This window comes from Pelodiscus sinensis, chromosome 14, assembly GCF_049634645.1.
Source record: "Pelodiscus sinensis isolate JC-2024 chromosome 14, ASM4963464v1, whole genome shotgun sequence".
Lineage (NCBI taxonomy): Eukaryota > Metazoa > Chordata > Testudines > Trionychidae > Pelodiscus > Pelodiscus sinensis.
Window position 1 is genome coordinate 13634524 of NC_134724.1, and position 26110 is coordinate 13660633.

Here is a 26110-nt window from a genome sequence, read left to right on the forward strand (position 1 = left end):
AAGACAGATTCTTCCTTCCTTGGGTATCAGAAGACGACCTGTCGTGTTTGCTAGTTTCAGCTGACTTGTGTGTACACAGGAACTTTTCATTCTTTGGTGACCAAGTTATGGTCTGAGGAGCTTGACTGACTTGGTTTTAATTAATAAAATCTCCCACAGAGCATTAATAAACTGAACCACTAAGTGTATTTTCTCTCCTCTCACCACTTTGAATTCTATCTTAAGAGCCCAACGTCCCTATTTTGCACTTAGTGGGACAGATTAACTCCTTTGGATGCAATATGGGAAGCAAATCATACCCTGTAGCAGAAGATTTGCTTAAGAAAGCAAAGGGCATGCAGTAGCATGCTTAAAATCCTAGCTAGGGTTCCACAGGACTCTGATAGTAGAGGCTTCTCAGGGCTTCTCCCTTCTAGCCTGGCCCTTCTGTGCTGGCCCATTTTTACTACATCGCCTGGAGAGTGGGTCTTGCTGGCAGGGTGTGTTTCTGCTCCAGATGGATTTCCTTCTAAAAACAGTTTCTTCAATCTTTGTAGGAGTTTCATTTAGGACAAGATGTATCCGTCACTTCTGTATAATTGAACCATCTATGGAAAAGGGATCTTTGCTTTACTCATCTGCATGCCATTCAGAGGAGTAAAAGGTAAGAGAGCTGTTTGTTCACTCCCACCTTCAGAATGTTGTTACTTTTTGAACTGTGAAGCTCTAATGGTCAGTGGAGACGTCCATCCTGCCTCCCGGACCAATCACTGGCTGGTATTCAAATTAGTTTGCCCCATGTCAACTGTTTTCTGGCTCTTACTTTTTTTGTATATGTAATTCTAAAGGCCCCTCTTTACCAGTAGTTCCTCAAATGATTCCACTTTTCACCTTTTCAGGATCGATACATCACTTTCTGCTGTGATTCTCTTCACTTGACCTGGAGATCCTGAAAGAAGCTGCTGGAGCTTGCCAAGCTGCTGTATGCAGTTACAGTAAGATTAAACACTTGCTTTATTGATCAGAGATGAATAGAAGGAGTTGAAATAACATCACAAAAACATGTAATCTCCCAGACTTGTCTACTGATACCACAGGAAGATGCTGATATCAAAGTACATTTTATAAGTTTTGCAACAATTAATTTTTTTTATAACTGACATGCTGTAGAAGTCAAACAACATAGCTATCACATTGAAAAATGACAAAAATAAATAGAGGGATTTCATCTCCTTCTGTTAAGCTCACAGAGTTCTCCATTTGAGATGGTGTGAAATGCATTTGTTTTTTTATCTTGCTTTCTTGCTGGTGGGATGTGATTTAGCATTTGCCATTTCTCCTGCTGTTTTATTTGCAAGGCCTCACAACACCAAAATAATTTTGGATACTTCGCTGCACAGGCGTTCCCTATGTGACACGGTGGCCCAAAGATCTAATTCAACTTGGATGCATAAACAGGGGAATTTGAAGCAGAAGTAAAGGTGTTACTTTACCTCAGATTTAGTATTGGTACAGCTACTGCTGGAATCTTGTGTCCATTTGTGCCCACAATTTAAAAAGAGTGTTAATAAATTGGAGAGGGTTCAGAGAAGAGCCACAAGAATAAAGGATTAGAAAACATGCCTTATAGTGGTAGACACAAGAAGCTCAATATATTTAGTGTAACACAGAGGAGATTAAGGGTGACCTATTTACAGTCTTATCAAATATTGGGAACAAATATTTAATAATGGGCTTTTGCATGTAGCATAACATGATCCGATGGGTGGAAATTGATGTTACATAACTTCAGACTGGAAAAAAGGTGTAAATTTTCAACAGGGAGAGCTGGATGAATTTTCCATTACTGACAAATTTTAAATCAAGATCGGAGGTTTTTCTAAAAGATCACCTCTGAGATGTTTTAGGGAAGTCCTATGGCCTGTGTTAGACAGGAGGTCAGATTACATGGTTGTCGTGGTCCACTCTGGCCTTAGAATTTGTGAAGCAAAGACTGGATGAGACATATGACGACTTTTCTATTAGGGCGTGTCCTACACTGCATGCTTATTTCAGAATAAGCTATGCCGGAAGAAATACTCCAAATTAGCTTCTTTCGAAAAAGCACATTTATACTACAGGGAAGCCTCAAAATTAGTCCGATGCAGGCTTCCCTAGTGTGGATGTGCTACCTCGATTTAGAGCCCCAGGAGGCACTGGGGAGTAATTACTTTCAATGGACCTGGCGAAATAGCAGTGGAGCATCCACATTACTGCTATTCTGAAATAGCTATTTCAGAATAGGTGTTATTCCTCATGGAATGAGGGTTTCAGTAGTTGGAATAAGCCATCCGTTATTTCAAATTTATTTTGAAATAACTTAATTGATGTGTAGGCACTCACGTTTTACTTTGGAATAATGGCCACTGTGTAGAGACCTTAGAGAGAAGCCTTGAATATACTGTACCTTTGGTCGTAGATGAGGAATCCTGACATCTTATGAAGTTTCCCCTATTGTGCTTAGTGGTGTTAGCTGGCTCCATCTTATAAACTTCAGCAGACACTCTCTCACCACATATCTCTCTTTTAAAGAGGTTACATTAAGAATTTTTCAGCTTAATTCAATGTTTCTGTAATTGTTGCAATATCTCTTTTATATTCTCCATGTGTTCTGCAAAGGTACTGCTGTAAGTGTGCAATACATACCTCATCCCAAAGGTCCATGCGGCACTTGTCCGTATCTCCTAGCTGGCAGCAGGCGCATTTGTTAAATCAAAAGGGATTCTAACCTATTCCTACAGGCTCAGGGAGTAATGAAGGACATGATGTGTTGGCTTTGTACAGCCATGTAACTTGTGGGCCTTCCCTTGATCCAAAATAAAGAACCGGATTTACCTCCCAGTCTAGTCTGTTCATGGATTTGAGGGATGAGTTCAGTTTGGTAGTATTTTTCATTCAATTCCCAGTAATCAATGCAGAATTTTATCTTCGCGCACCATCCTTTTTCCAGATATGTAACCATTGGTGATGGATAGGATGACTTGGATGGGTATTGTCATTCAGGTCCTGTTTAGGAGCTCTTGCAGACATTCCTTTACTTCTCTATATAGTGGATGTGGCACTGAGATGTAAGTCTTCTGTATGGATCATGTCACCTGTAAGCTAGAGATATATTCCGTGTGTCATCTTTGGGAAAAGTTTTGGGCTCCTTTTGGGCTCCTTTTTCAGTATCTGCTAGGACATTTTCCTTCACGTCTCTGCCAAATGGCTCAGATTCACTGCTGGTTCAAACAGATGTGTCATCCCTTCTGCTTGGAGGCTACTCTCTTTACTGGCTTTAGTCTTTGATACTTGGTATGACCATCTTTTCTTAAACACTCATACCACCTGAAAAGGCTTTATTTGTTGAGTATCTGCTTGAATTTCAGATTTAATTTTCAGTCAACTTCCCAGTACAATTCATCCCCTCAGCATTGAGTGATGTGTTGAAGGGTTACTCACAGGGATGTTTATTTGGCAAGATGATCCTTTAGGTATTTTGGCGAACATGTCTCATGTGCAGGTCCTCGGGCCAGTGAGCAGCAGCATCTGTCTCAGATATTGCTATTAAACTTTCAGCATCCACGCCTGTAAGAACCCAACATGCTGCAGTACTGACTGTTCCTTCATAGAGAGCATACCCTCTCTCCAGCTGTAAGCATGTGGAAGTTGTCAAAATTGGTTGTCTGATGAAGTTCATAAGAATTGCCACATTGGCTATGCTCGTGAGGAAACGGTTTCATGATGTTAATAAGGTGAAGTGCTGGTACCTCATCAGGTAAACTGCAGCTAGGGATGTTAAGAAGGGTGTAATTCATGAATCATGTAATCGACAAAAAAAAAAGTCAACTGCAGCTAGGGATGTTAAGAAGGGTGTAATTCATGAATCATGTAATCGACAAAAAAAATAGTCATCTGCACAGTTAATTGATAAGGATTAGCATTGCAAGCACTCAGTCCTGTCTCAGGCTGGGTCCTGGCAACTACTCCCGCTGAGGCTTGGCGTTATAGGGCACTGAAGAGCTTCCTTTGCTGTAGCAATAAGTTGTAAAATCTTCTCTTAACACCAGTTAAGTAGACAGTCCCTGATTGCCCAACCCTGTAAGTGACTGCTTGTTAGTTTAACTACAGTCAAATGGCTTTTTGATGGTTTTACTGCTGCCTATCCCAGACATGTCCAGTCACAGGCTTCTCTTAAATGCTCATCTTTTTGCTTGTATAGGAGTCCCTCTACCTCCATAACAATGTTCTCTCTCCCAGTGGTAGTGCTTGCAAACAGTTTCCCCTTCTGCTTCCCAGGAAAACTTTGTGCACACTTGCTTTTCTGCTTCCATTATGATCTGGCAGCTTGCCCTGGAACAGCCCGCAGCAGCTTCTAGGTAGGTTCCATCTCTCAAAGAGGTTAGATCACTGCAGTTCAGCCTCTCCTGCTTGTGCTTGCCAAATGTTGCACTCCCAGGCCAGGGATGGGTTTAAAATTGAGGTTTTATGAAACTTAATATAAAAAGGGAAACAAAGACAGCTTGCATAAGCCTCACACCAGCTTAGTTTCACTGGAGCATGACAACCCCCTTCTTGCTTTCCCATTATGTTTCCTTATGTCTTGTCAACAGTGCTCCAAACCAAAACGGGACAAGGCAGAGGTAAATTAACTCTGACATTCCCCTCTGTGTGCTAAATAGCTACAGCACCTTCCAATCTGGATGCTAAATCTACCTGTCTTGGTAGGAATAAGGGGTCATCAGCAGAACTGGCTGTGTAGCTTTATGCAGGCTAACTCTTGCTAATGGTTCTGGTCAGCAGAGTCCTGCATCCACATGTCATGGTCATATGCATGGTGGGTGGGTGCAGCTGCTGCTTCTGTAGGCAAGCTTCCCAGTCTGTAGCCTTGCCCATACTCCGCCCTTCCCCCGCCCAGGCTTCTCCCACTCCCCACTGTCTCCCTTTTCTTTCTGTTCACCCATTCAAGCCAAATCCCTGAACTCAAATGTATCAAATGACATTTGGAAAAAATACTGTTCTAAAGAAAGTAGAGTATGTTTTTCACTGCATGTTAACTTGTGAAGACTGGACATGCAGAAGACGCCTAATTAAAATCACTAAATTTGTGAATAAAAAATGTCTGTCACAGTTTTTGCTATGCCCTGATGTTTGTCAAGAGATTTATCTGGAAACACTATAGTAAAGTAAGGGCAAGTGAGTTATCCTGTTGACTACAACATTAAATATCGTAGAATGCATGATGCAGCCCTTTCTGTTTTTACATTTTCTTCATCGGTAGCTTTCATAAAGTAATCATTCCAGATCACTACATATTTAAACTCACTAAAACAGAGTGGGTTAGTGTGTCCATAACAAAGTCCATTGCTTTTAGACAAAGGGAACACTAATTTATTTTGTATGGTTTTCATAACAAGACATGTTTATGAAATTTCACTGTATGTTGATGTTAAAAATATGTTGCCAAATATTTTAGGTATAACAAAGGATTTTATATCTTAATAAGGTACTGAATTTGGTGGGGGTTCTCTTAAAACTAGTTCATCAAATAGAAGTAAAAGGAAAAAGTCATTTGTCCTGCTGTCTGGAAGAAAAATAATGTTGTCCCAGAGCTCTCGCTTTTTTTTTTTTTTTTTTTTTTTTTTTTGGCGGGGGGGGGGGGGGAAGAGGAGAATAGGGATGGATAGAAAAGACTGCAAGACTTAGAAAGTTTTTGTACTATATTAATTAAAATTAATATAGAGTATTTTAGATGAGGGAGGTCTTTTTGAAGAATTGGTTTAAAAAAACTATGTGTCTGAAGATCCAAGCATTTAAGGCTAAACCTGAATATTAAGATTATCCATCTAAATATTTATGCAAGGATTTTTTTAGTGATGTGATTTTTCTAATCTTCAGCAACAAACTAATGAAATAATTTAAAGCAAATTTTAAACTAAAGTCCTGTAGGCATAATAATGAACAACTGTTTTGGTCAGTAAATTCAGGGTTGGCACATGCCTGTTAAATGGTTTCATTATCATTTAATGGCTCTTTCACAGGTTCAATGTTACACTTGAAAACTTTTCACCTTTAAGTTAACAGATCCATTTCCAGGAAAGTATCACCAGTCTTCAAGCCAGGACAGCCTGTTGCTGGCGCCTTCAGACATGGTCAGAATAGGGAGGGGGAGGGGTTGAGCGCTAAGACCCAGAGAATGCATTGCCTCCTTGCCTCTAATGTGCTCACACATCTTGCCACCCTGTTTACATTACCCAAAATCAAGACAGCTATTAAAGCTAAAGTAGTTGTTTTGCATAAGGGAAGAACCATAAGATTAACCAGTACTGGCAAGCATGAGAAACTGACTGTTTTCCAGAATACTGTGCTTTCAGTTACACTGATTATTTTGGTCTGGACTTTTTCCTTCTTTCTTCCTTGGGGGAGCCCTGTACAGTTGAGGGAGGTAACTGAGTTCCTTCAGCCAGCTGTTAACATATTGTAATGCGGAGTGGTTGGAGGTAGTGCACTATGTTCTGCTGGGATTGCTGACAGATGGAATACACACCCATTTTCTCAGACAGAACTTAAATTTGCAAAACCTGCTAGCCCTGTGCAGAGGCTGAATGTGCCTTGCTTGGAAAGGGGACCTCTCAGGCACTTCTTAAGCTCTGCCAGAAGAGAAAAAATCTTCCCCCTCAAACTTTATCATTTTCTACTCCTACTTTGTCTAGCCTGTTTACTCTGTACAGTGTCTCAGATTTTCCATGGATCTACCCAAGAAAATAGTGCTTTGGACACAGCATATGTAATAATTTTTGGCCCAAATTATTTGGCACAACTGAGCCTTAGCAGCAGCTGGATGGATTAATCATAAGTTGCTGTTAGTCTGCAAAGACAAGCATTTACTATTGTAATTATTTTGATTTAACTTTTCTTTTGCACAATTGAGGAACTGGGGAACTATATACATTTTAACCCTTGATAGCATATCGAATAGGAAATGAATCCTTATTTGACTGTACTACAAATGACACCTAATTGAATAGGGAAAAAAATGAGGATCTTTATAGCTAAAAACCTTGCTTCCTGCTACGTACACCCTGAACCCCAACTAACCTTATGTGTCCTTGCAGATATGAAGGAGAATGGGTATTTTAATCACATAAACCAATCAGAGAAACAATATTGAAACTAAGGTTAGAACACCTGTAAATACCCAGTATTTTTGTATTTGAGGAAAAAGTATTGGAGCTATTTCTGTATCCTTGAGGTGATGTAGAGAGTATTTTTTTCTGGGGCATAACATGTCCAGAATTTGTGCAGCAGTCGTTATTATGAAGCATCCGTGACTTTCTTCCCAAGTGACTCAGCAAGGGAATAATATGACTTCCTTATATGGGAAGATGGCAGCAGACAGGTCACTGGAGAACCAATGGATAAGCAATGGAAAACTGCTCTCCTGATAATTGCCTTCCTGGGAAACCTGACTCAGGTGTATCTCCCATGCAGAATCCATAGACAGCTAAACTTTTTACCCAGTAACCACCTCCTTTAGATCATTCATTCCTCTTCCTTTTTGGGATATGGATCAATGCAAAAATTTACATACCATGAAAAGATTTGTATACTGTGTAACTTCGTTGAGGGGAGGGAGGGGAGAAGAGATAAAGATTTGATTAATAAATTAAATTCTGTTTATTTAAATTGGCTTTTTAAATGAAAATTTTATCAAAAATAAGCTTGTTTGAAATTGACAAACTATGTTAAGGGATAAACTTAGAACCTATTAAAATAATTTAAATACAAAAATAATATGAAGCAGTACATGTCTGCTACCAAATTTTGCAAGCCAGAGCTCTGAATTAGTGGAATTCATTTATTAAGTCCTGAAACTAGAGTGTGTTCAAGTGCTGAACTACCTTCCGACAGCAGGCACTTTTTCTGCATGTTCAAAGAAAATGTTTTCTTCATTTTAGTTGAATAAAATGGTTCAGTTCCATTGCTATTTTTTCAAAAGTTAAGAAAGGAATTAGGAATAAAAAAAAGCAGCAAGACTAGTTTTTCTCTTACAGCCTGAACAAAAATTAGTTTGGGAGATGATGAGATTTACTAGTTCTAAAACCCTTGAAGAACATGAAGACCAAAAAAAATCCAATTCAATTAACTCCTGATATTTTATTAAATAAATTGGTTAGTTTTCAATCCAAAACATTGATACATTTTAATGTATCCAATACAGTTAAAATCTTTGTGTATTTTAATTGGTGACAATTTTCATCCAACTAGAGCTTGAAACAAATCACAAATACAAAATGAGCAGTCATTTAATAAATAAGAAATGCATCTTTCCCTTTTGGTAACATAATAAAAATGTACAAAATAAAGAATTTGAATACATGTAAATTACTCTTTGTAACTGTTTAAAAATGTACAGTAAACTTCCGATAATCCGGCACCTTTGGGACCCAGGGGGTGCCGGATTATCAGATATGCCAGACTATCGGAAGGGGGAGCTATGAGGGGTCTGGGTGGAGGGGTGCCACCCCAGACCCCTCATAGCCCCCCCTTCCAATAGTCCAGCTCTGCCCCAAGCGTCCCTGATTCAGCCGTTGCTGAAACTGACCAGCCGCGGCTGAATCGGAGATGCCTGGGGCAGAGCAGCTGGAGTGCTGCCGGGTTGGTTGGGGTAACGCCGACCCTTGACGCGGTGAGACCAACCAGCCAGCACCCCAGCTGCTCTTGGGGACGCCTGGGGCAGAGCAGCTGGGGTGCTGCTGGGTTGGTCCCGCAGCGCCGCTCCTTGGCGCTACTGGATCAACCCGGCAGCACCCCAGCTGCTCTGCCTCAGGCGTCCCCAAGTCAGACGTTGCTGATACTGATCAGCAGCTGACTCCAGGAAGCCCGAAGCAGAGCTGCTCTGCCCCGGGCTTCCTGGAGTCAGCTCTTGGTCAATTTCAGCAGCGGCTGACTTGGGGACGCCTGGGGCAGAGCAGCTGGGGTGCTGCCGGGTTGATCCAGTAGCGCCGAGGAGCGGTGGTGAGGGACCAACCCAGCAGCACCCCAGCTGCTCTGCCCCAAGCGTTCCCAAGTCAGCCGCTGCTGAAATTGACCAAGAGCTGACTCCAGGAAGCCTGAGGCAGAGCAGCTCTGCCCCGGGCTTCCCGGAATCAGCCGCTGGTCAATTTCAGCAGCGGCTGAATCGGGGACGCCTGGGGTGCTGCCGGGTTGGTCCCGCAGCCCCCAGGGGCAGCGCTAGGGGACCTACCCTGCAGCGCCCCAGCTGCTCTGCCTCCAGCTTCCCCGATTCAGCCGCTGGTCAGTTTTAGCAGCAGTTGAATAGGGGAAGCTGGAGGCAGAGCAGCTCCAATGGTCCGGCTGCGGAGCACTTCCGGGTTCCTGATGGTGCCGGACCATCAGGAGTGCTGGACCGTCAGATGCCAGACCAATGGAGTTTTACAGTATATAGATATGGTGTACCTACATGCTAGCAAAGGAAACATTAAATTTAATGAAAAAGCCATACTTAGTTGCATATTAACATGTTTTAATAGTTAGTAACAGATGAGAGTCACTGCGTCTTCAGGAAAATAAAAATGAAAAACAGAGTTAAAGTTGAGAATTTAAATCTAGGTTTCTTGCCTACTCATTTAAATCATCATTAAAACTGGTGATTTAATATCACTCCAAGCAACTTCATTCATAGTTCAGTAATTTGTTAATGAAATTTACCTTTATGAATATATGTGGCACATTTAAAATAACCACATAATTGTAAGATTGACAGCAGCCCTGCTCCCCAGATTAATTTTAGATATACTATTGGTGTATAAGTTCCTTGGGTTGCATGCTTATGGTGACCATATGTCCCCAAAAATCCGGGACTGTCCCGATTTTTAATGTTTTGTTGGGGTGTCCTGAAACCCCCCAGATTTGTCCCGGAAAAAGGTCCCTCGATGCTTCTCGTCCTCCTCTCTCTCCCCTTCCTACGGGGAGGAGTCAGGGATGCATCTGGGACTTCCCTGCGGCTGGGGATCTGGCCAATAGAAGAGTCAGGAGGTGGTGCCTCTGAGGAGCACAGGGAAGCCAATTAAAAGGCTGGGTTGGTGGAGGAGTGAGTGGCACGGTTAAGAGCAGCGCCCCCCCCCCCCTCGGATGGCAGGGCGGAGGGAGCAAAGAGCAGCCCCCTGCGGTTGGCTGGACGGGGGAGATGAGTTGCCCCCTGTGGCCTGGCTGGGCTGTGGGGGGGTGAAGTGCGTTCCCCCCGTGGCCTGGCAGGCAGGGGTGGTCCGGAGAGAAGTTGGAGGGGTTCTAGAGAGCAGCTGGAGGGCAACCCTGCGGAGGCCAGAAATCAGGGTGGAAGCATCTACCCCCTGAGTCCCTCCTGCACACTCCCCCTTGGCCAGACACCATGCCCCCAGGCTATGTCTACACTGCAGGGGGTTTTCTGGATACTGGAGGTATCCCGTAAAAACCCTGCTGCATCCAGAGAATGCATTTGCTCTAACATGAAAAAAAGTGGAGCCCTGTATTTCGGGGAGCCCTGTATTCCTAGTTTCTTGGTGGGGCCAAAGGGCGGAAAAAGCCTCTTCCGGAAAAGCAATCAGAAAAAGCTACAAAAATTGTGGAGTGCAATTTGGATAGCTTTTTCAGAAAAAAAATCTGACAAGGTAGACCTAACCCAAATCCGCTCCTGCATCCACCGTTCCGCCTGCACCCTCCTTCTTTGCCACACACTGCACCCTTCCTTGCTCTTGCACCCTCCTCCTAGACCAGGGGTCTCCAGCCTTTTTAACCACATGATCACTTTTTCAATTTAAGTGCAATGTAAAATCTACCTCCAAATACTCTAGCCCAGCTTCCTTCCCCCCTTCTCTGGGGCCCTGCCCCTGCTCCACTCCTCCTCCAAGGCCTCATCCTGCTCGCTCTGTTGACCTTTCTCCCCGAATCTCATTCACTTTTTCACCAGGCTGGGGTAGGGGTGCAAGCTCTAGTCTTGGGTGTGTGGCAAATGCCCTATCCCCTAGGCCAGTGTTTCTCAATCTTTTTTTATAAAATGCCCCCTTTTCAAAACAAACAAAAAAAAAAAAAAGTAAAGTATAAGTACCTACAGTCTTTCACACGCACAGACACTTTTTTTTTCTTTTTCTTTTTTTTAACCATTGCAACACATTTCTTTAAACAACTTAATTGTAGCTGGGCGGGTGATGAAATATTTGGTTGTAAACAGTATAAAAATAATACAAATGCTGTAAAACTTAAAACAAGAATTTGGGTTTCTCCAAAGAAATTCAGGTTTTAGTTGATGTACCCCTATAGACTTCTCTTGGGTGCCCCTAAGGGTTATGGGGCACTGCTCTAGGCTGCTCCCTGGTCTACCACCCCTACATTTGGGGAGTCCCTTATCCTGCCTTCCTAATGCAGGAGCCTGGTCTGTCCCTGGGGTAGCCTGTCTAGCTGCTCCCAGGACTTGAACCCACACCACCCTGTTCTCTCCAGGTGAACATGCTATCCCCTTGCCCCACTTTTGGTGGGATCAGTATCCTGTGTTGGCTGCCTGGTTGCTCCCAGGGTGGGTGGGGCTTGGGCTGCTGGGTGGAGATTCCAGCCCACAACCCTGTCCTCCTTGGGCAGGTGCTGTATCTCCTGGTCCACTCAAGGACCCACCCCACCTCCCTGCCTTCTGGCGGGAGGGGGGTCCCTTTTCCTGTTGCTCCTGGGGTGGGTGGGGGAAGCATGAAACTGCCACCATGCGTTCTCCAGGCAAATGCCCTATCTCTTAAGCCATTCCAGAACCCAGTGCACCCACCTACCTTACCTTCAGCAGGTCCCTTATCCTGCTAATACTTCCTAATACAGGAGCCAGGTTCATCCCGTTGGCAGCCCAGCCATTGCCTGAGTGGGTGGAGGGAGGCGGTTTTGAGCCCACCACCCTGTGCTCCAGAGTGAACTGTGCCCCAAGTTCACTGGAGATCCCACTCCACTTCCCTACCTTCAAGCCACCTCCTCCACCCACCCTGGGAGTGACCAGGCACAGAATAAGAGTCCCACTGAAGGTAGGGAGGCAGGATGAGCTCTGAAGTGGACCAGGGGATAGGGGAGCTGCCTGGGGAGCACAGAGTCAAGGACTCAAGACCTGCTCACTCTGGGAGCAGCTGGACAGCTGCCCCAGGAATGGAGCAGCCCCCTCCCTGCCTGCGCCCCACCCCCAAAAGCAGCTGGCATGTACAGCAGTGGTCACATGTGCTGCCCCTCATCCACAGGCACAGACCCCACAGCTTCTACTGGCCACAGTTCTCCGTCATTGATCAATGGGAGCTGCAGGAGTGGTCTCCACTGGCAAGGATAGCCTGTGGAGAACCCCTGCACTGACCTTTTCAGGGGGCTGCAGGGACATGTCTACCACCTCCAGGAGCACAACTAGCCATAGGGTTAATTACTCCAGACATGACAGGTTAGGCATTTAAATACAGGCAGTCCCCGGGTTACGTACAAGATAGGGACTGTAGTTTTGTTCTTAAGTTGAATCTGTATGTAAGTCGGAACTGGCGTCCAGATTCAGCCGCTGCTGAAACTGATCAGTTTCAACAGCGGCTGAATCTGGACGCCAGTTCTGACTTACATACAGATTCAACTTAAGAACCCCAGGCATCCCCAAGTCAACTGCTGCTGAAACTGATCAGCGGCTGATTCCAGGAAGCCTGGGGCAGGGGCTTCCTGTAGTCAGCCACTGGTCAGTTTCAGCAGCGGCTGACTTGGGGATGCCTGGGGCAGAGCAGCTGGGGTGCTGCTGGGTTGGTCCAGTAGCGCCACCGCTCCTCGGCGCTACTGGACCCACCCAGCAGCACCCAAACTGCTCTGCCCCAGGCGTCCTGATTCAGCTGCTGCTGAAACTGACCAGCAGTGGCTGAATCAGGACGCCTGGGGCAGAGCAGCTGGGGTGCTGCCGGGTTGGTCCAGTAGCGCCCAGAGCGGCGCTACAGGACCAACCGGCAGCGCCCCAGCTGCTGTATCACAGGCGTCTGGAGCAAAGCCGCGGAGCACGGGGGCAGCGGGACAGCCCAGATGCGCCGTGGCTGTCCTGCTGCCCGCGTGTTCAGCCGCTTTGCTCTGCTTTGCTCCCCGTCCCCCTGGTCTGCAGACCAGAAGGATGGGGAGCAAAGCGGCTGAACACGCGGGCAGCGGACAGCCCAGACGCGCATCTGGGCTGTCTGCTGCCCGCGTGCTCCGCCGCTTTGCTTCCTCTCCCTGGTCTGCTGGAGACCAGGGAGAGGGCCCCGTTCGTAACTGCGGATCTGACATAAGTCAGATCCGCGTAACTCGGGGACTGCCTGTACTCGAAGAATTAAAGTTAGGCATAAGAGAGAAATGAAAGTTATGAAATGCACAGACCAGTCAAAAACTAAAAAAAAAAAACCACTTTGCACGCAGGAAAAGTAGTCACAACTCCCTATGTACGTGTTGGGTCAGGAGATGAGAGGGAAGGACAGTGTGTGTTTGTGAGAATGACAGAGATTTGCATTGCCGAGCTCCCTCCATCCCCTTCTCTCTGTGTGGAGATGGGGTACAGGATTGGGGGAAGGAGGGACACCCTGACATCAGCACACCCCCCCCTTCTGTTCCTGAACTCTTAGAGCCACCCAGAACATGCCTGTCCAGCATTAGAGTGGCAGTTTAAAGGGACCGGGGCTCCAGGCCCTTTAAAACCAGAGGACCCAGGACAGTTGTCCCTTTTTCACACCCTGTCAGCAAGCCTGGCCACAATAGGGATGTCCCTGCAAAAAAAAGTGCTTGCTATAGCTTGGTTAAATGAGATGTGGGCCCTGTAGTCTCTTCAGAATGTTCTTCCCGTTTTCTGTGTCTATGTGGTCTTTCAATAATAAATGTCACTTCTTCAGGAAATTCCAGTTCTAATATAACCATGCCCCCCTCCCCCTCTGCATCCCAAAGGATCAGGATTATATCCGGTTTCCAGGTAACTTGCCTTCCCCTGTTTCCCTTTTTATTTGGCTGGATGTCCTACATTGTTGTTCTCCTTTCTGCTCATATTGTAAGTAAATCAGAGAATAGTGAGACACGTTCCTTCCTGGATATCCTAATACTGATCTTCATGCGGTGATCTAAAGGGTGTTTCTATTTATATGGATGATGAATGGAATGTCTTGTATTTTTTCAGATTTCTTTGATTCTTTGTTTCTTGATCTTTTCGCATGGAGACACTAGCTGTTCAACTTGAGTGGAGCTCTTTATAGACAATTGAAGGTTGATGCAAAGTTGCTTTACTTACTCTTCTGCCTCTGAAAAGAAGATGTCTTACTGATAATGTAGAGAAGGTATCATGAACTTTGATGTGCACAGCCTACTTCTTCAGATGACCAGTCATCTGAAGAAATGGGCTGTGCCCACAAAAGCTCATGACACCATCTAAATGTTTGGTTAGTCTTTAAAGTGCTACCAGACTATTTGTTGTTTTTTAAGTTTATCCTGTACAGACTAACTCGGCAACCCCCTGAAGCTTTTGATAATGTAGAGGCATGTGTCTTTAAATCTACTTACTTGTTCAACATACAAATCCCAGAAGATGCGTGTTAGGGGCTGCAAGAAATTTGGCCAAACTTGCTTTAAGATGAGTTGATGTGAGAGATATGGAGGGTTTGGAACTTGCCCTGGGGAAAGATCACTATTGCTACATTCCTGCTCAAGTTCTAACCTTCCAGGTACCCTGTAACAAAAGCTTTTTGCTGAAGAATCTCTACCATTTATCTGTGAGCATATTTCCGTGGCTTTCTGGTGGTCTGTGGTCTGAGAACAATTTTGCAATAGGGGAGCTTTACAGATGGACCATTTACTTCTTTTGAGGCTTGGGATTGTTCGTGCTGTCAGGTACCAGGGAATGGACCTAACAGGACTGTTCCAGAGAGGGGACTAGGGATGTGAATGACTAGTCAACAATCCAATAAGCCAATGCTTATCGGAACATCATCTCTCTAGTCGACTAGTCACTTCCCCACCGCCCCCCTTGCTGCCTCTATCAGCATTAGCAAAATCTGTATAGATAGTTATACTCAGGGTAGAGCAGTGGTGGGTAAACTATGGCCCGCAGGCTGTATGCAGCCCATTGGGGTTCTGTGTTGGCACATAAGACGTTTTGTTTCCTGTTGCCCACATGCATGGTTGCCAGATTCCATCCATGTGGTTTTTGCCCTACCAGTGTTAGCAAAATTAGCCAGTCACTACCAAATGAGAAAGAGATCTGTTTTGAGACAAAATAATGAGAAAACGGGTGGTTGGCATTGTTCCAAAAAGGGGTATGTAATAGTGTAGTTGATTAACTGATAAGCAAAAGCTTAGTTTAGAAAAGAGGGGACATGACAGTGATTTTCAAGTATGTAAAAGGGCGCTACAAGGAGGAGGGAGAAATTGTTGTTCTCGGCCTCTGAGGATAGGACAAGGAGCAATGGGCTTAAATTGTAGCAAGGAAGGCTTAGGTTGGACATTAGGAAAAACTTGCTAACTGTCAAGGTGGTTAAGCACTGGAATTGCCTAGGGCATGTGGCTTTTCACCCCTGAAAGTGCGGCTCTAGAAGCTGCCCCATGCGCTCCTACAAACAGCCCCCGGTCTCCTGTGCAGAGCTACCTGGGGAGACACTTGGTGACCCTTTTGAAATGTAATGGTGACTCATATTTGGGTCGCGACCCATAGGTTGGGGAAACCCTGTTCTAGATGGTACTTGGTCCTGCTGTGAGGGCAGGGGACTGGACTTGATCTCTCAAGGTCCCTTCCAGTTCTAGTGTTCTATGATTCTATGACACAGAAGCCATGGGAATGTTTGCATTGGTCCTTGAATTGAAATCAGAGAGATTAAATGATTTGACCAAAGCGAGTTTGGGAGAACTGGACACTGATCCCAGATGTCCTGTCTTTCAGTCCAGGGCCACGATTCAAAGATCATCCAGACCTCTTACAGTTAAAAATGATGTATTATTATCACTCCTCCACACCACCCCAACTGTAATTTGTCCAAGAGGACCTCTTGCAAACAGCAGACACAATGTATGTTTTTGAGGGAACTCAGCAAATCTGGAAAACAAGGAGGCTGGGATGTGGAGGAGTTTTCTTCATCTGGCCTCAAGTATTACATTTATCCCATTGCTTTTAGTTCATGTTAATTTCTCCTTCAGAAGTGTGGTAGAAAGCACCTTGGGGTGTTCGATATATGGTGAATGGATTCCACTTCCCACCTTCTGAAAATCATCCCTCTTGCTTCCAGGAATGAGACAGAAACTCTTTTTCACTTATCCCTAGACTGCTTTATCTCCTCTGTCTTGACCGAGACACACAAACTGGGAGAGTGACTCAAGAAGGCCATGGTGAACCTTCAAAATGACAAAACGGCTCGATTCTTCCACCGCCTCCCGACGTGCTGCTGTCTGAGCACTTTACACACTGTTTACTTTCTCTTTGTAAATGACCACACAGAGTACCAGGTGGTAATTATTAAACCCCGGTTTTGTTACAGGAATATAAAACCACTACATCCCAATCAGTTGCCTGCTGCCATTTGCATTTCCTGACCAGTTTTTTCCCATTCATCATGCCAACCAATGTTACCTCTAATTTTTTCTATCCATGTGTGGAATACATTTTATGTGCACCAAGGCATGTATAGAAAGGCACCACCAATAGAAATACATGCTGCTGGCAGCAGGTACGGAGTACGCTCTGCTAATCAGCTGGGCTGCATTTGATTTTCTCCTGGGTGGCCGCCCAAGCGCACAGCTTACAGGGAAAACTGATGCCCAGCTTTTTTGTTAGCCTCATAGCCCAAGCTCCAGTCAAGTGACACTGGCAGCTCTGGCCATTCTGCAGATCTGTTTTTCCAGTGCAGATGTAGCCTAAATGCTGCTGTAATAAAAATAAAACAATTTCCAGAAAGGAAAAAGTTGGCTCCCGGTACCAAACTCTTTCACACACATGCCATTGGCACATACTGAGATAAGATGTTAATTTGTAAACTATCAATTGAAGGAAAGATGGAAAATTGAATTAATACCATCCTTTGAACTTCTGCGTGCAGCCTGGGGTCAGTTGGGGACTCCCCCACTGACTCTGGGCTCCATGAGGCACTGCCACTTGGAAACGCTGCATGGAGCTTGACACCAGGCTCCACGTGGTGTTTCAAAGTGGCAGCGCCTCAGGGAGCACTGGACTAGTCAGGGATGGCTTGAGTCCCACGCTGGCCCTGTGCTCCTCGCAGCACTTTCACCTTGGTGCTGTTGCTGTACTTCAAAGGTGGAGGCGCCCTATCAACTAATGAAATAGTCGATGCAAAATTGCATCATCTATTCTATTAGCCAATTAATGGACACTTTAACATCCCTAGAGGGAACCTGAGAGAGTTCCTGAGTAAGGCCACATTTTCCCTGAATGCTCCCTCTGTTCACAAATACTGAAAAAATAGGGTTTTGGAGAGTGGAAGGTTTTCAGTTTCTGCAAGGAGTGGACATGACCTTTTGGACATGTTTATGCTGAGAGAAGGGAGGTGCTCACAGAAGTTAAGGACTCCGCCTTAATGGAGTTAGCTTGAGCTGGAAAGAAGTGAGCATGTGGATGGTAAGGATGTGAATGGTTAACTTTAACAGTCGCTGGTTAAACAGTGGGGACTGGAGGACTTCCTCTAGCTGCATATGCAAATTTGGTGTATTTATTTGTTGGAATATGTATTTGTATGCATGTGTTGCTTTGTTAATCACCTGATTTGCATATGTGCATACCAGCAAACCCCAACAAATGATTACCTTGTCAAATTATGATGCTGTTTCTGAGGCATATGTTACTTCATGGGAATCTGAAAAGCAAAACAAGCTTGAACTCCACTCCAAATTTACTGTTCATTTGCACCTTGAAGTGAATGAGGGCGGGGGAAAGTAGGTAGTGGGTGGGGCTAGCGTTGCCAATTTGAGTTGTTTCTAATTGCAGAAAACTGAGCACCTTTGCTCCTTCTTTGGGGCCCTGCACCCTCCCTCCCCTCTCACTCACCCTCACCCTTGTGTACATGCTCATTTTCACTGGGTTGGGGTGGGGATTGGGGTGCAGCAGGCTGTGTGGGCTCCAGTGGGGGTACAGACTCTGGTGTAGGGCCAGGGACAAGAGGTTTAAAGTGCAGGAGAGGGATCAGGGTTGGGACAGAGAGCTGGAGTGCTTGGGCCAGTCGTGGACAGAGGCCACTGCGACCTCTGTGTGGCTCCTCTCATGCACCGGCTTCTGTCAGTCACCCCGCACTGCTGCATGGGGTAGCAGAGGGGCTCCCTGGGTGTGGGGCCAGGAATGCATTGGCTGCTGGCCTGGCCCCCAGGGACTCTGAATAGTCATGTACCTGCTAAATTTTGATGCGGTTACATGATTATTCAATAACACGATATCTAACATCCCTAGTAAAGAGACTGGTTATTCAGAAAGTTCCAGTTTTACTTTCTGGGCCCTTTAAGAAATCTCAGGTTGGGCACCCAAAATTACTAGTCTGTCTTGCAATTTCAGGACAACAGTTCTTACACAGTTTTCAAGAATTTGATGCCAAAAGACAAATTTTGTTTAAACAAAAATTTAATTTTAAATCTTTATCCAAAATCTTCAGAGGACTAGACTGGCTGGCTGCCGACGCCTTCCAAAAATGGCATTTCAGCCTGTGGATAGCTGCCTTGCACATTTGGGGAAGAAACAACAGCTGTCCCAGAACCTGTTGGAAGGCTTAATTTGAATGCATGCACAAACATACTTTCATAAGCACATAGTGTCATTTGCTGTACTTGCTGGGGGACCCTTCCTTTCGTTCAGCCAAGTGCAAGATATTAACTTTATGGCTGAATCCCTAACCTAAACCTAAAAACTCCGAAATTATTTCTGTTTGTTCTTTAATGGCATCATAGCTCTTCTGTTGTTAATTGGTGCATTCTGCAAATAGATTTTTCATAGTTTCTCCAGATGCCAATTTTTGGTGATTTGATACTTGTGTCTGTATTAGATAAAATAAAGGAGCTTCAGGGAGTAGCTGAGTTAGTCTGTTACAGAAAAAAACAACAAATGGTCTGGTAGCACTTTATAGACTAACAAAACCTGTAGATGGTATCATGAGCTTTCGTGGGCACAGCCCACTTCTTCAGAGTTATGAGTTGGGGATATGAAAACTCGAAATAAATAGGAGGAGAGGGGAAGAGGAGAGAAAGAAAAATGGAGGGGTGTGGGAGACAGAGCATCATTAAGTATCTGGAGAATGGGTACTTACACCTAAGCAGATAAAAATCAAAGTCAATAGATAGATTCCTAAGACAGGAAGGATACCATTCAGAGAGCTAGTTAGTAATTAAAGTTAGTAAAATATTTTAAAAACATTTGCCATCAGTGGGGGTGGATATTTAAAAATAAATATAGGCAGATGAGGGTTGAGATAATAGCTTGATGCAAGTGAGTCCATCAGTAGTAGATGATGATATAAAACATTAAGTATGCTAAGACTGAGCCAGTGATTCTGCACACCCCTTCTCGTTATATGCAGCGTACATTAAAAGAAGCTCGTCTTTGTGTTACACAAATAGATTCCGGACATGTGAAAGAGGCTTATGGCAAGAGGATGAGATCAGTTGGTATAATTAGAGCCAGCTGATAATCCTTTTACTCTCTCTCATTTCAACATTTACAGTACTTTTATTTATTTAAAACTGGGCACGTGGGCTGCAGAGCAGCGCCTGTTTGTTTCTTTACAGGGAGAAAAGGGCCAGAATCCAATGTATTGGAGATGGATGGATAGAGGTGGCAGAGGAGCCCCCAACCAGCCATTTTAAAGAGAGAGGTGTAGGGAGTATTGTTGGCTTTATTAATCAGTCATTAGTCTCACTCCAGCATTTTGATTGGGTAATGCAGAATCAGTTGACAATTTTAGCACTTTTGACTGGGAATGTTACAGAAAGAAGAATTTAAAAATGGGATAGGGAAAGATGCTTTTTAGGATGTTGCTTGTCATAACAGTGCTGCTGTTGTTTTTTCAGGGAATTGTTGTTGCGTAAACAGTTCTCTCCTAAGAACATCCTGAAGAATATCCTAAAATCTCATGAACTTTTCTTCAGACCTGTCTTAGGTACTGGGAAATGCCTCATTGTGTGATTCCTGTACTATTCTGTGCCACAACGTGGATGAAAGAGAGATGAATTGCAGAATTCATCAAAGCTAGTTGCTGTTGGCAGGGTCCATGTGGGGCACATGTGACTGTTCACACTCCCATAGTCCGCCCAGCTGCAAAGTGTCCACGAGCCCTCAGTCCCCTGCTGATCTAGGACACTGTTGAAACAGGAACACTGGTGCGTGTCCCCAGACAAACCTTATTGGTCCAACAGGAAGGCAAAGGTACTTGGGAAGAGAGTAGGGGGTATCTACCTTCTAGAGCAAAGTGATTAGCTTGGTTTTCAGTAGCCAGGCAGATCCAGTGGTTGAGGGTTTTCCTGCTTTGGTCATACAGCAGGAGCTGCCAAACTTACTGATCCTCTGAGCTGCATACAGTAATTTTCAGAATTTCAAGACTTAGGAGTGCCTGCCAGTACTCAAGGCTTCAGACTTGGGGGGTACATGTGCCTGGGTTCCTGGCCCGGTGGTGGGGCTAGGGAGTTCTGCCTCGAGTCCTGGCAGTCACTTCCTGCCAGGCAGAAGTGCTGAGAACCTCCCTCCCCCCCCCCCCCGGCCCCCCTCCCCACCCCGGTTGGGCTGAAGCTCTTAGCCCTACCACCAAATCACCTCACAGCAAGGCAGAATCCTCATTTTCCTCTCCCCTAGTCTGGTATGGTGGTGGGGAATGGGTTGAGATAAGGCATGGGGGCGGGGCTCTGTGCATTGGTTGCCAAAGAGCAGCATGTGGCTCTCAAGCTGAAGTTTGGCTGCCTTATCATGTAGCTTGTTTCCTGCATCAGTGTAGTGGACTAAATTCACCTCAGCCTCCCGGCAATGTGGGCAGCCTGGCACTCTCACTAATGTACTGCAGGTTAAAAGAAGGAGCTGATGAATATGCCACATGCCAATGGAGACTGTGTAACTTGGGCTATGCAATTCCTGGACCTACAGAAAGCCCAGAAAGGAAGGATGGTCCACTGATTATGGTGGTAGCCCAGAACTCAGGAGATCTAAGCTCAGTTCTCTGCTCCTCCTCTTTTGGGGACAGTCATTTAGTTTATCTGTGCCTCAGTTCCCTGTCCGTAAAGTGGTGTAATAGCAATGGCGTAACTCGCAGGGGTGTTGTGAGGACAGCGTTAATAGGGAATGTATAGTATCACGCAGAAGATACTAGTGCATTAGCCTTGTCAGTGATTACCCTTCAAAGACTCAGGATTGGAAGACTGGAACTGGTTTTCACCCTTTCTGAAGAACCAGAAGACCCCCTTAAAACACCAAAGTTAGAGCCCTGTGCCGTTACAAAAACTGGTATCTGCATCTGCAAAAATAATCCGCGGATGCGGGTCCCCAGGATATAAAGCAGAAATCTGCGGGTTTACAGGACTCTACATGGAATATGGCTCTGTAGCAGCAGGAAGGGAATAGAGTGAATTTCATCTTTCTCTTCCCCCTTTCCCCCAGTGTTCTGTGAGGTGAAGTGGAAACTTGGAGATGCATAACCCATGGAAACAGAGCCAGCTGACATAGTTGGTTGAAAGTTAAATGAACTGAAACTGGTTGATTCTTCAGAGCTCTGCACTTCAGTAGGGGCACTTATGGAAAAATCCTGTGAACCTATACCAAAATGTAGGGATGTAGAATCCTGTTTAATTGGTTAACTGGTTAAACATTATGTCTGTGGTGGGCCCGGACATGTCATAGGTGTGGGCCTGGGTGTGTTGTAGGCATGGGCTGCTCTGGACAACCAGAGCAGGCGCTGCCCAGAGCAGAGCGTCTCTCTCCCCGCCTTCTCCCCCTCTCCCACTCCTCCAGGTGGGGAGCAGACCACAGAAGGTGGGGAGCTGCTTCAGCCCCCACTGGTTAACCGCAACTCTTAAGCCTCACGTGTTAATGGTGAGGCTAACCCACGGTCCCCAACCTTTTTTTATACCACGGACCAGCAAACCATTCACAAACTTTGGGTGGACCGTCAACACTTTATTTGCACATTTGCATATTCATTATGCACATATTCAGATATGCAAATAAAATGTTACTGGTCTACCAAAAGCTTGTGAATGGGTTTGCCGGTCAGTGGTATAGAAAGCCCTGGCCCCCCAGAGCCTCCCCAGTGCCAACCCTAACCCCTAGAGCCCCTCACCCCTCCACTGATCCCAGAGTCCCCTGTACCCACCCCCCCAGTGCCAGCCTCCCACTCTCAGTCTCCCAGTGCCAGCTTTTCTTCCAAATGCCGCAGTGCTAGCCCCCCACCCCTTAGAGCCCCCACCCCAGACCTCCCCCCCAGTGCCAGCCTCCTGTTTCCACAGCCCCACTGCAGCCAACCCCCCTGTGCCATCTTCGGTCCTCAATATTAGCCCTGTCCCCCAGTACCTCCCGAGTGCCAGCTTTGCCCCCATAACCTGTCACTGCTAGCCCCGCCCCTAGAGCCTCCACAGTGCCAGCTCCCCACTCTGGATGCCCAGTGCCCCCCAGTGTCAGCCCTCCACCCCTAGAGCTCCCCAGCACTAGCCCCGCCCCCAGAACCCCCAGTGCCTGCCCCTTCCCCCTCACATAACCCTGCACTGCTTCCCAGCCACCAGCTGAGCGCTACTGCCTGGGTTTCGACAGCTCTAAGGCTGCCATGCTGGGCTCTGCGTGACCGCTCTTCTGTGGTTGGGAGCACACTCCACCCCTGCATGGTGCTGGTTGTCTGAGAGGCGGGGCAGGACATGCCTCTCCCAACAGCCGCAGTGGAAGGGGAGGTGCTGGGCTGTATAGCCGAACCCCGGCCCCCAGAGCTGCCATGGCCTGCCAGCCAGCTATTTGCAGCCCAGCACCGATCAGGAACTGCTGGGCTAACCAGCTAGGGCTTCACATACCTAAACCAAATTTCAGTCTATTTAACAAAGTACTTTCCCCGTTCCAGGGAAGTAAAATAATTAATATGAAACAAAGCAAGTTAATCTGTATCTAGATCATGTTATTCAGTTATTAGCCAGTGAAATCAATAACACTTTGTTGGCTTTCATCACCCAGTGTTTCCTCTCCCCCCATTGGTGCAGGGCAATGAGCAGGATAACCTGATCTTTTTAAGATTGTTGCTGTAGCAACTGCTTGGATCCCATTTGTGGGACTGTTGTGCCTAAGGGCTGAGAGATCTGAAGTTGTGTGGTTTTTTTAAAATCAAGAAGCAGTTTGCTTTTTAAGGTCATTTTCAAGTTAACTATTTTGACATTTTTCCCCATAGGGTGGGGAAAAAAAGGTAAAACTCCATCGGTTTTTGTCATCTCCATTGTGTTTATGCTTATTATAATTTTAAATTCTCTCTTTTACACTCAGGCCTTGTCTACACTACCCTCCCTTTCCTGTCATTGATCTGTCCTATGCAAAAATCGAAATTCTTGCTGCATTGTCATCAGGGTCTTCTGGCTACCCATGGACTCTAGCTACTCTTCTCATCCTGGTGGAATACCTGAGTCAATGGGAGTGTACTGAAAGATTGATTTATCATGTCTAAGTAGATGCGATAAATTCACTGTAGGTGGAATGATCACTGCAGTATCGATACACCATCTAGTGGAGACTAGGCCTCAGAGGTTGCTCATGTCAGTGGAAATAGGAGTAGACCCAGACTGAATGTTTTTGAAAATCCCCCAAAAACATTCATATTCTGAATCTGCTCTTAGTGTAAAAAAGGTCTCATGGCTGGTGCTGCTGAATGAATGACCCAGTGTTTGCATTCAAGTGGCAGCATGTGGTTCTGTTTTGCCTGAGACCGGATACAGCTGGGAAGCAAACATCACCTGAGGAAATGCTGCACATCAAACCTTTTTTTTAAAAGTGGTTATTTTAGCAGGAAACTGCAAACCTCAGTAAGTTGCTTAAACATTGAAATTCAGAAACACAGTGCCTTAAACTTCTGTACTTGGCAACTCAGCCTTGTTGTTATCTGCATTATTATAGCTTAAAGTGGTTCTGCCATGTTATTTTTAAAGTGCCGGTCTTAGTTTCCTCTCCTTTAGTTCTTTCCCACTGTGGTCAATGATTTTTAATGATGGTGACATGTCCTTTTTTTGTTTGCAAAAATCTTGTCTGGTGGTGGCTCTTTTTGCCACATCATCTGTCCTCCAACATCCTGTTCCCACCCAATGGGGAGAAGAGGGTTTAACCCCTGGGCAGTTATGTATTTACATGACTGGGAGAGAGTGGGAAAGAAGACTCTTTCTAACTTTTTGCAGTTGGGGTTGTATTCTGTACTCTTAAAGTAGGTGGGTTGATCTTCTAGATAGATATTTATCCTGAAATGATATAAATGCAGCTCTCTTATTCATAGAAACATCTAATCCTTTTTCAGAATGCTGCTAAACTTTTTGCTGTATAGTGTATTTTGTCAGTGAGGCCTACATAAGTCCTGCCATGAGTGCAGGGGACTGGACTGGATAATTTCTTGTTGTTTACTTTGCTCTCTTCTAATTTAATTAAATTTTATTCCCTTTCTGACATGAGAGAGTAAATAGTATTGGATTGAGTTTCTAAGTGCACATACTCATCATTTCTGTAGTTCTGTCTCTTTTCTGAAGTAAATGGTACTGGTCTTTTAAATCTCCTCTCGTGGCAATCCAGTAGAGGGCATTGATGAACACCTTGTGCTGGTTCATTACATTATTATTTCTGCTATTTATTCAGTATGGGTGACATTCAAAGCATGGAGGGGTCAACCCAAAGCCTAAAGATCAGCCAAATCCCTCCTAAACCCAGTCACACACGGTGAAAATAAATTGACTTTCAGAATTAAAACTGAGATGGATATTGCCTTTTGCGTTGCAGCCTTTCTTCTTCGGGAGCTTAGAGTTTCAGTCTGCTGGAATCATCAAGTTAAATTCTGTTTAATTACTATTTTGCTTTCAAGATGAGTTACTACAAAGATTTTATTCTGTTTTTCATAACAGTATTGATTGATAAGCTGAATTTTCCTACCTTAGTTTTTTGAAAAACATCATTCACAGCTCAAAAGGAAAGTAGACAAAGCTTCAACTTGTTATTTCTCATGCCACTGTGGTTTATTTAAAAGAAATAAATTTTGATGTTGCAATTTTCCAAAAAGGGACTTAAGTTCCAAATGTCCAGTCTGTTGTCCCTCTCACGAGCTCACACCCTCCCTGCCCTCCACTACTGTCCTATGTTTATCTTGGGTAGTTTAGAGCACAAGTACGTAGGGGCAGGGAACCTGTCTTACCAATTTTTTGTAATTATGCATAGATTGTCGGAGTTGTATTATGATATGTTAATGTGGGTGTGCCCACAGGGCCACCTTCTATATTTTGATGAATGAGGAGATTGTGTTTTTTGGAAGCTTGATTCCCTTTTAGAATGTGGGTAATGCAAAGTCAGATCATGCCAGCTAGTTAAGGCAGGTAGATTTAGCTCCCATCCTATACATCCTTTGACTACCTTTTAAGAATTTTGAGGGGATCAAATTCAGTGCTCATTCCAGTCAATAGAAGGACTCCACTTCAGTGGCTGTCTCACATACCCAAGGAGTCCCAACTTTGTGTTCTGTTAGTCCCTGAATTTGTTTAAACTTTTCTGGAGGGGAGGAGGGGGGATTATAGTTCATTTGCCTAAGGCTGAAGAATTACTAGAGACAATTTGCTGTGGAAGACTTTACTTGGGTGTTCTAAGCACATTATCCAAACTCTCTCTTACAATATGAAGGAGGTCAGTCTTTAATTTCACATCTGTCAGGTAGTTAGTACAGGTGGAACAATTCTAATTGAGAAGGAAGAATAGAGAGCTTTGAAATATTGTTGATAAAATCTTGTGAAGCAACAAAAGGCTTAACCCTTGAAAGGCATGCCAGCCAATTCCTGTGGTTGCCCACATCAGTCTCCCATTTTCCAGATCAGCTTTATGTAAATCACCCCACATTACCTTGTATTCAAATAACCATTCAATTCCTTCTTCCACTGGCTGCTTTGTACCTTTGTGATGCGTGCATGG

At 45.0% G+C, this 26110-nt stretch overlaps 1 protein-coding gene across 6 annotated transcripts in view; it reads left to right on the top strand.

Annotated features, from left to right (window-relative positions):
* AKAP13 (A-kinase anchoring protein 13) overlaps window positions 1-26110 on the top strand; it is a 374025-nt gene that overhangs the window by 72083 nt on the left and 275832 nt on the right. For 5 of the 6 annotated variants that reach the window (XM_075897023.1, XM_075897024.1, XM_075897028.1 and 2 more), the window contains exons 3-4: window positions 537-643; window positions 879-974. In XM_075897023.1, coding sequence (XP_075753138.1) covers window positions 964-974 — 11 coding nt within the window. In that variant the 5' untranslated portion in view covers window positions 537-643; window positions 879-963. The remainder of the gene's footprint in view (window positions 1-536; window positions 644-878; window positions 975-26110) is intronic. The other variant, XM_075897025.1, reaches the window with a different exon arrangement.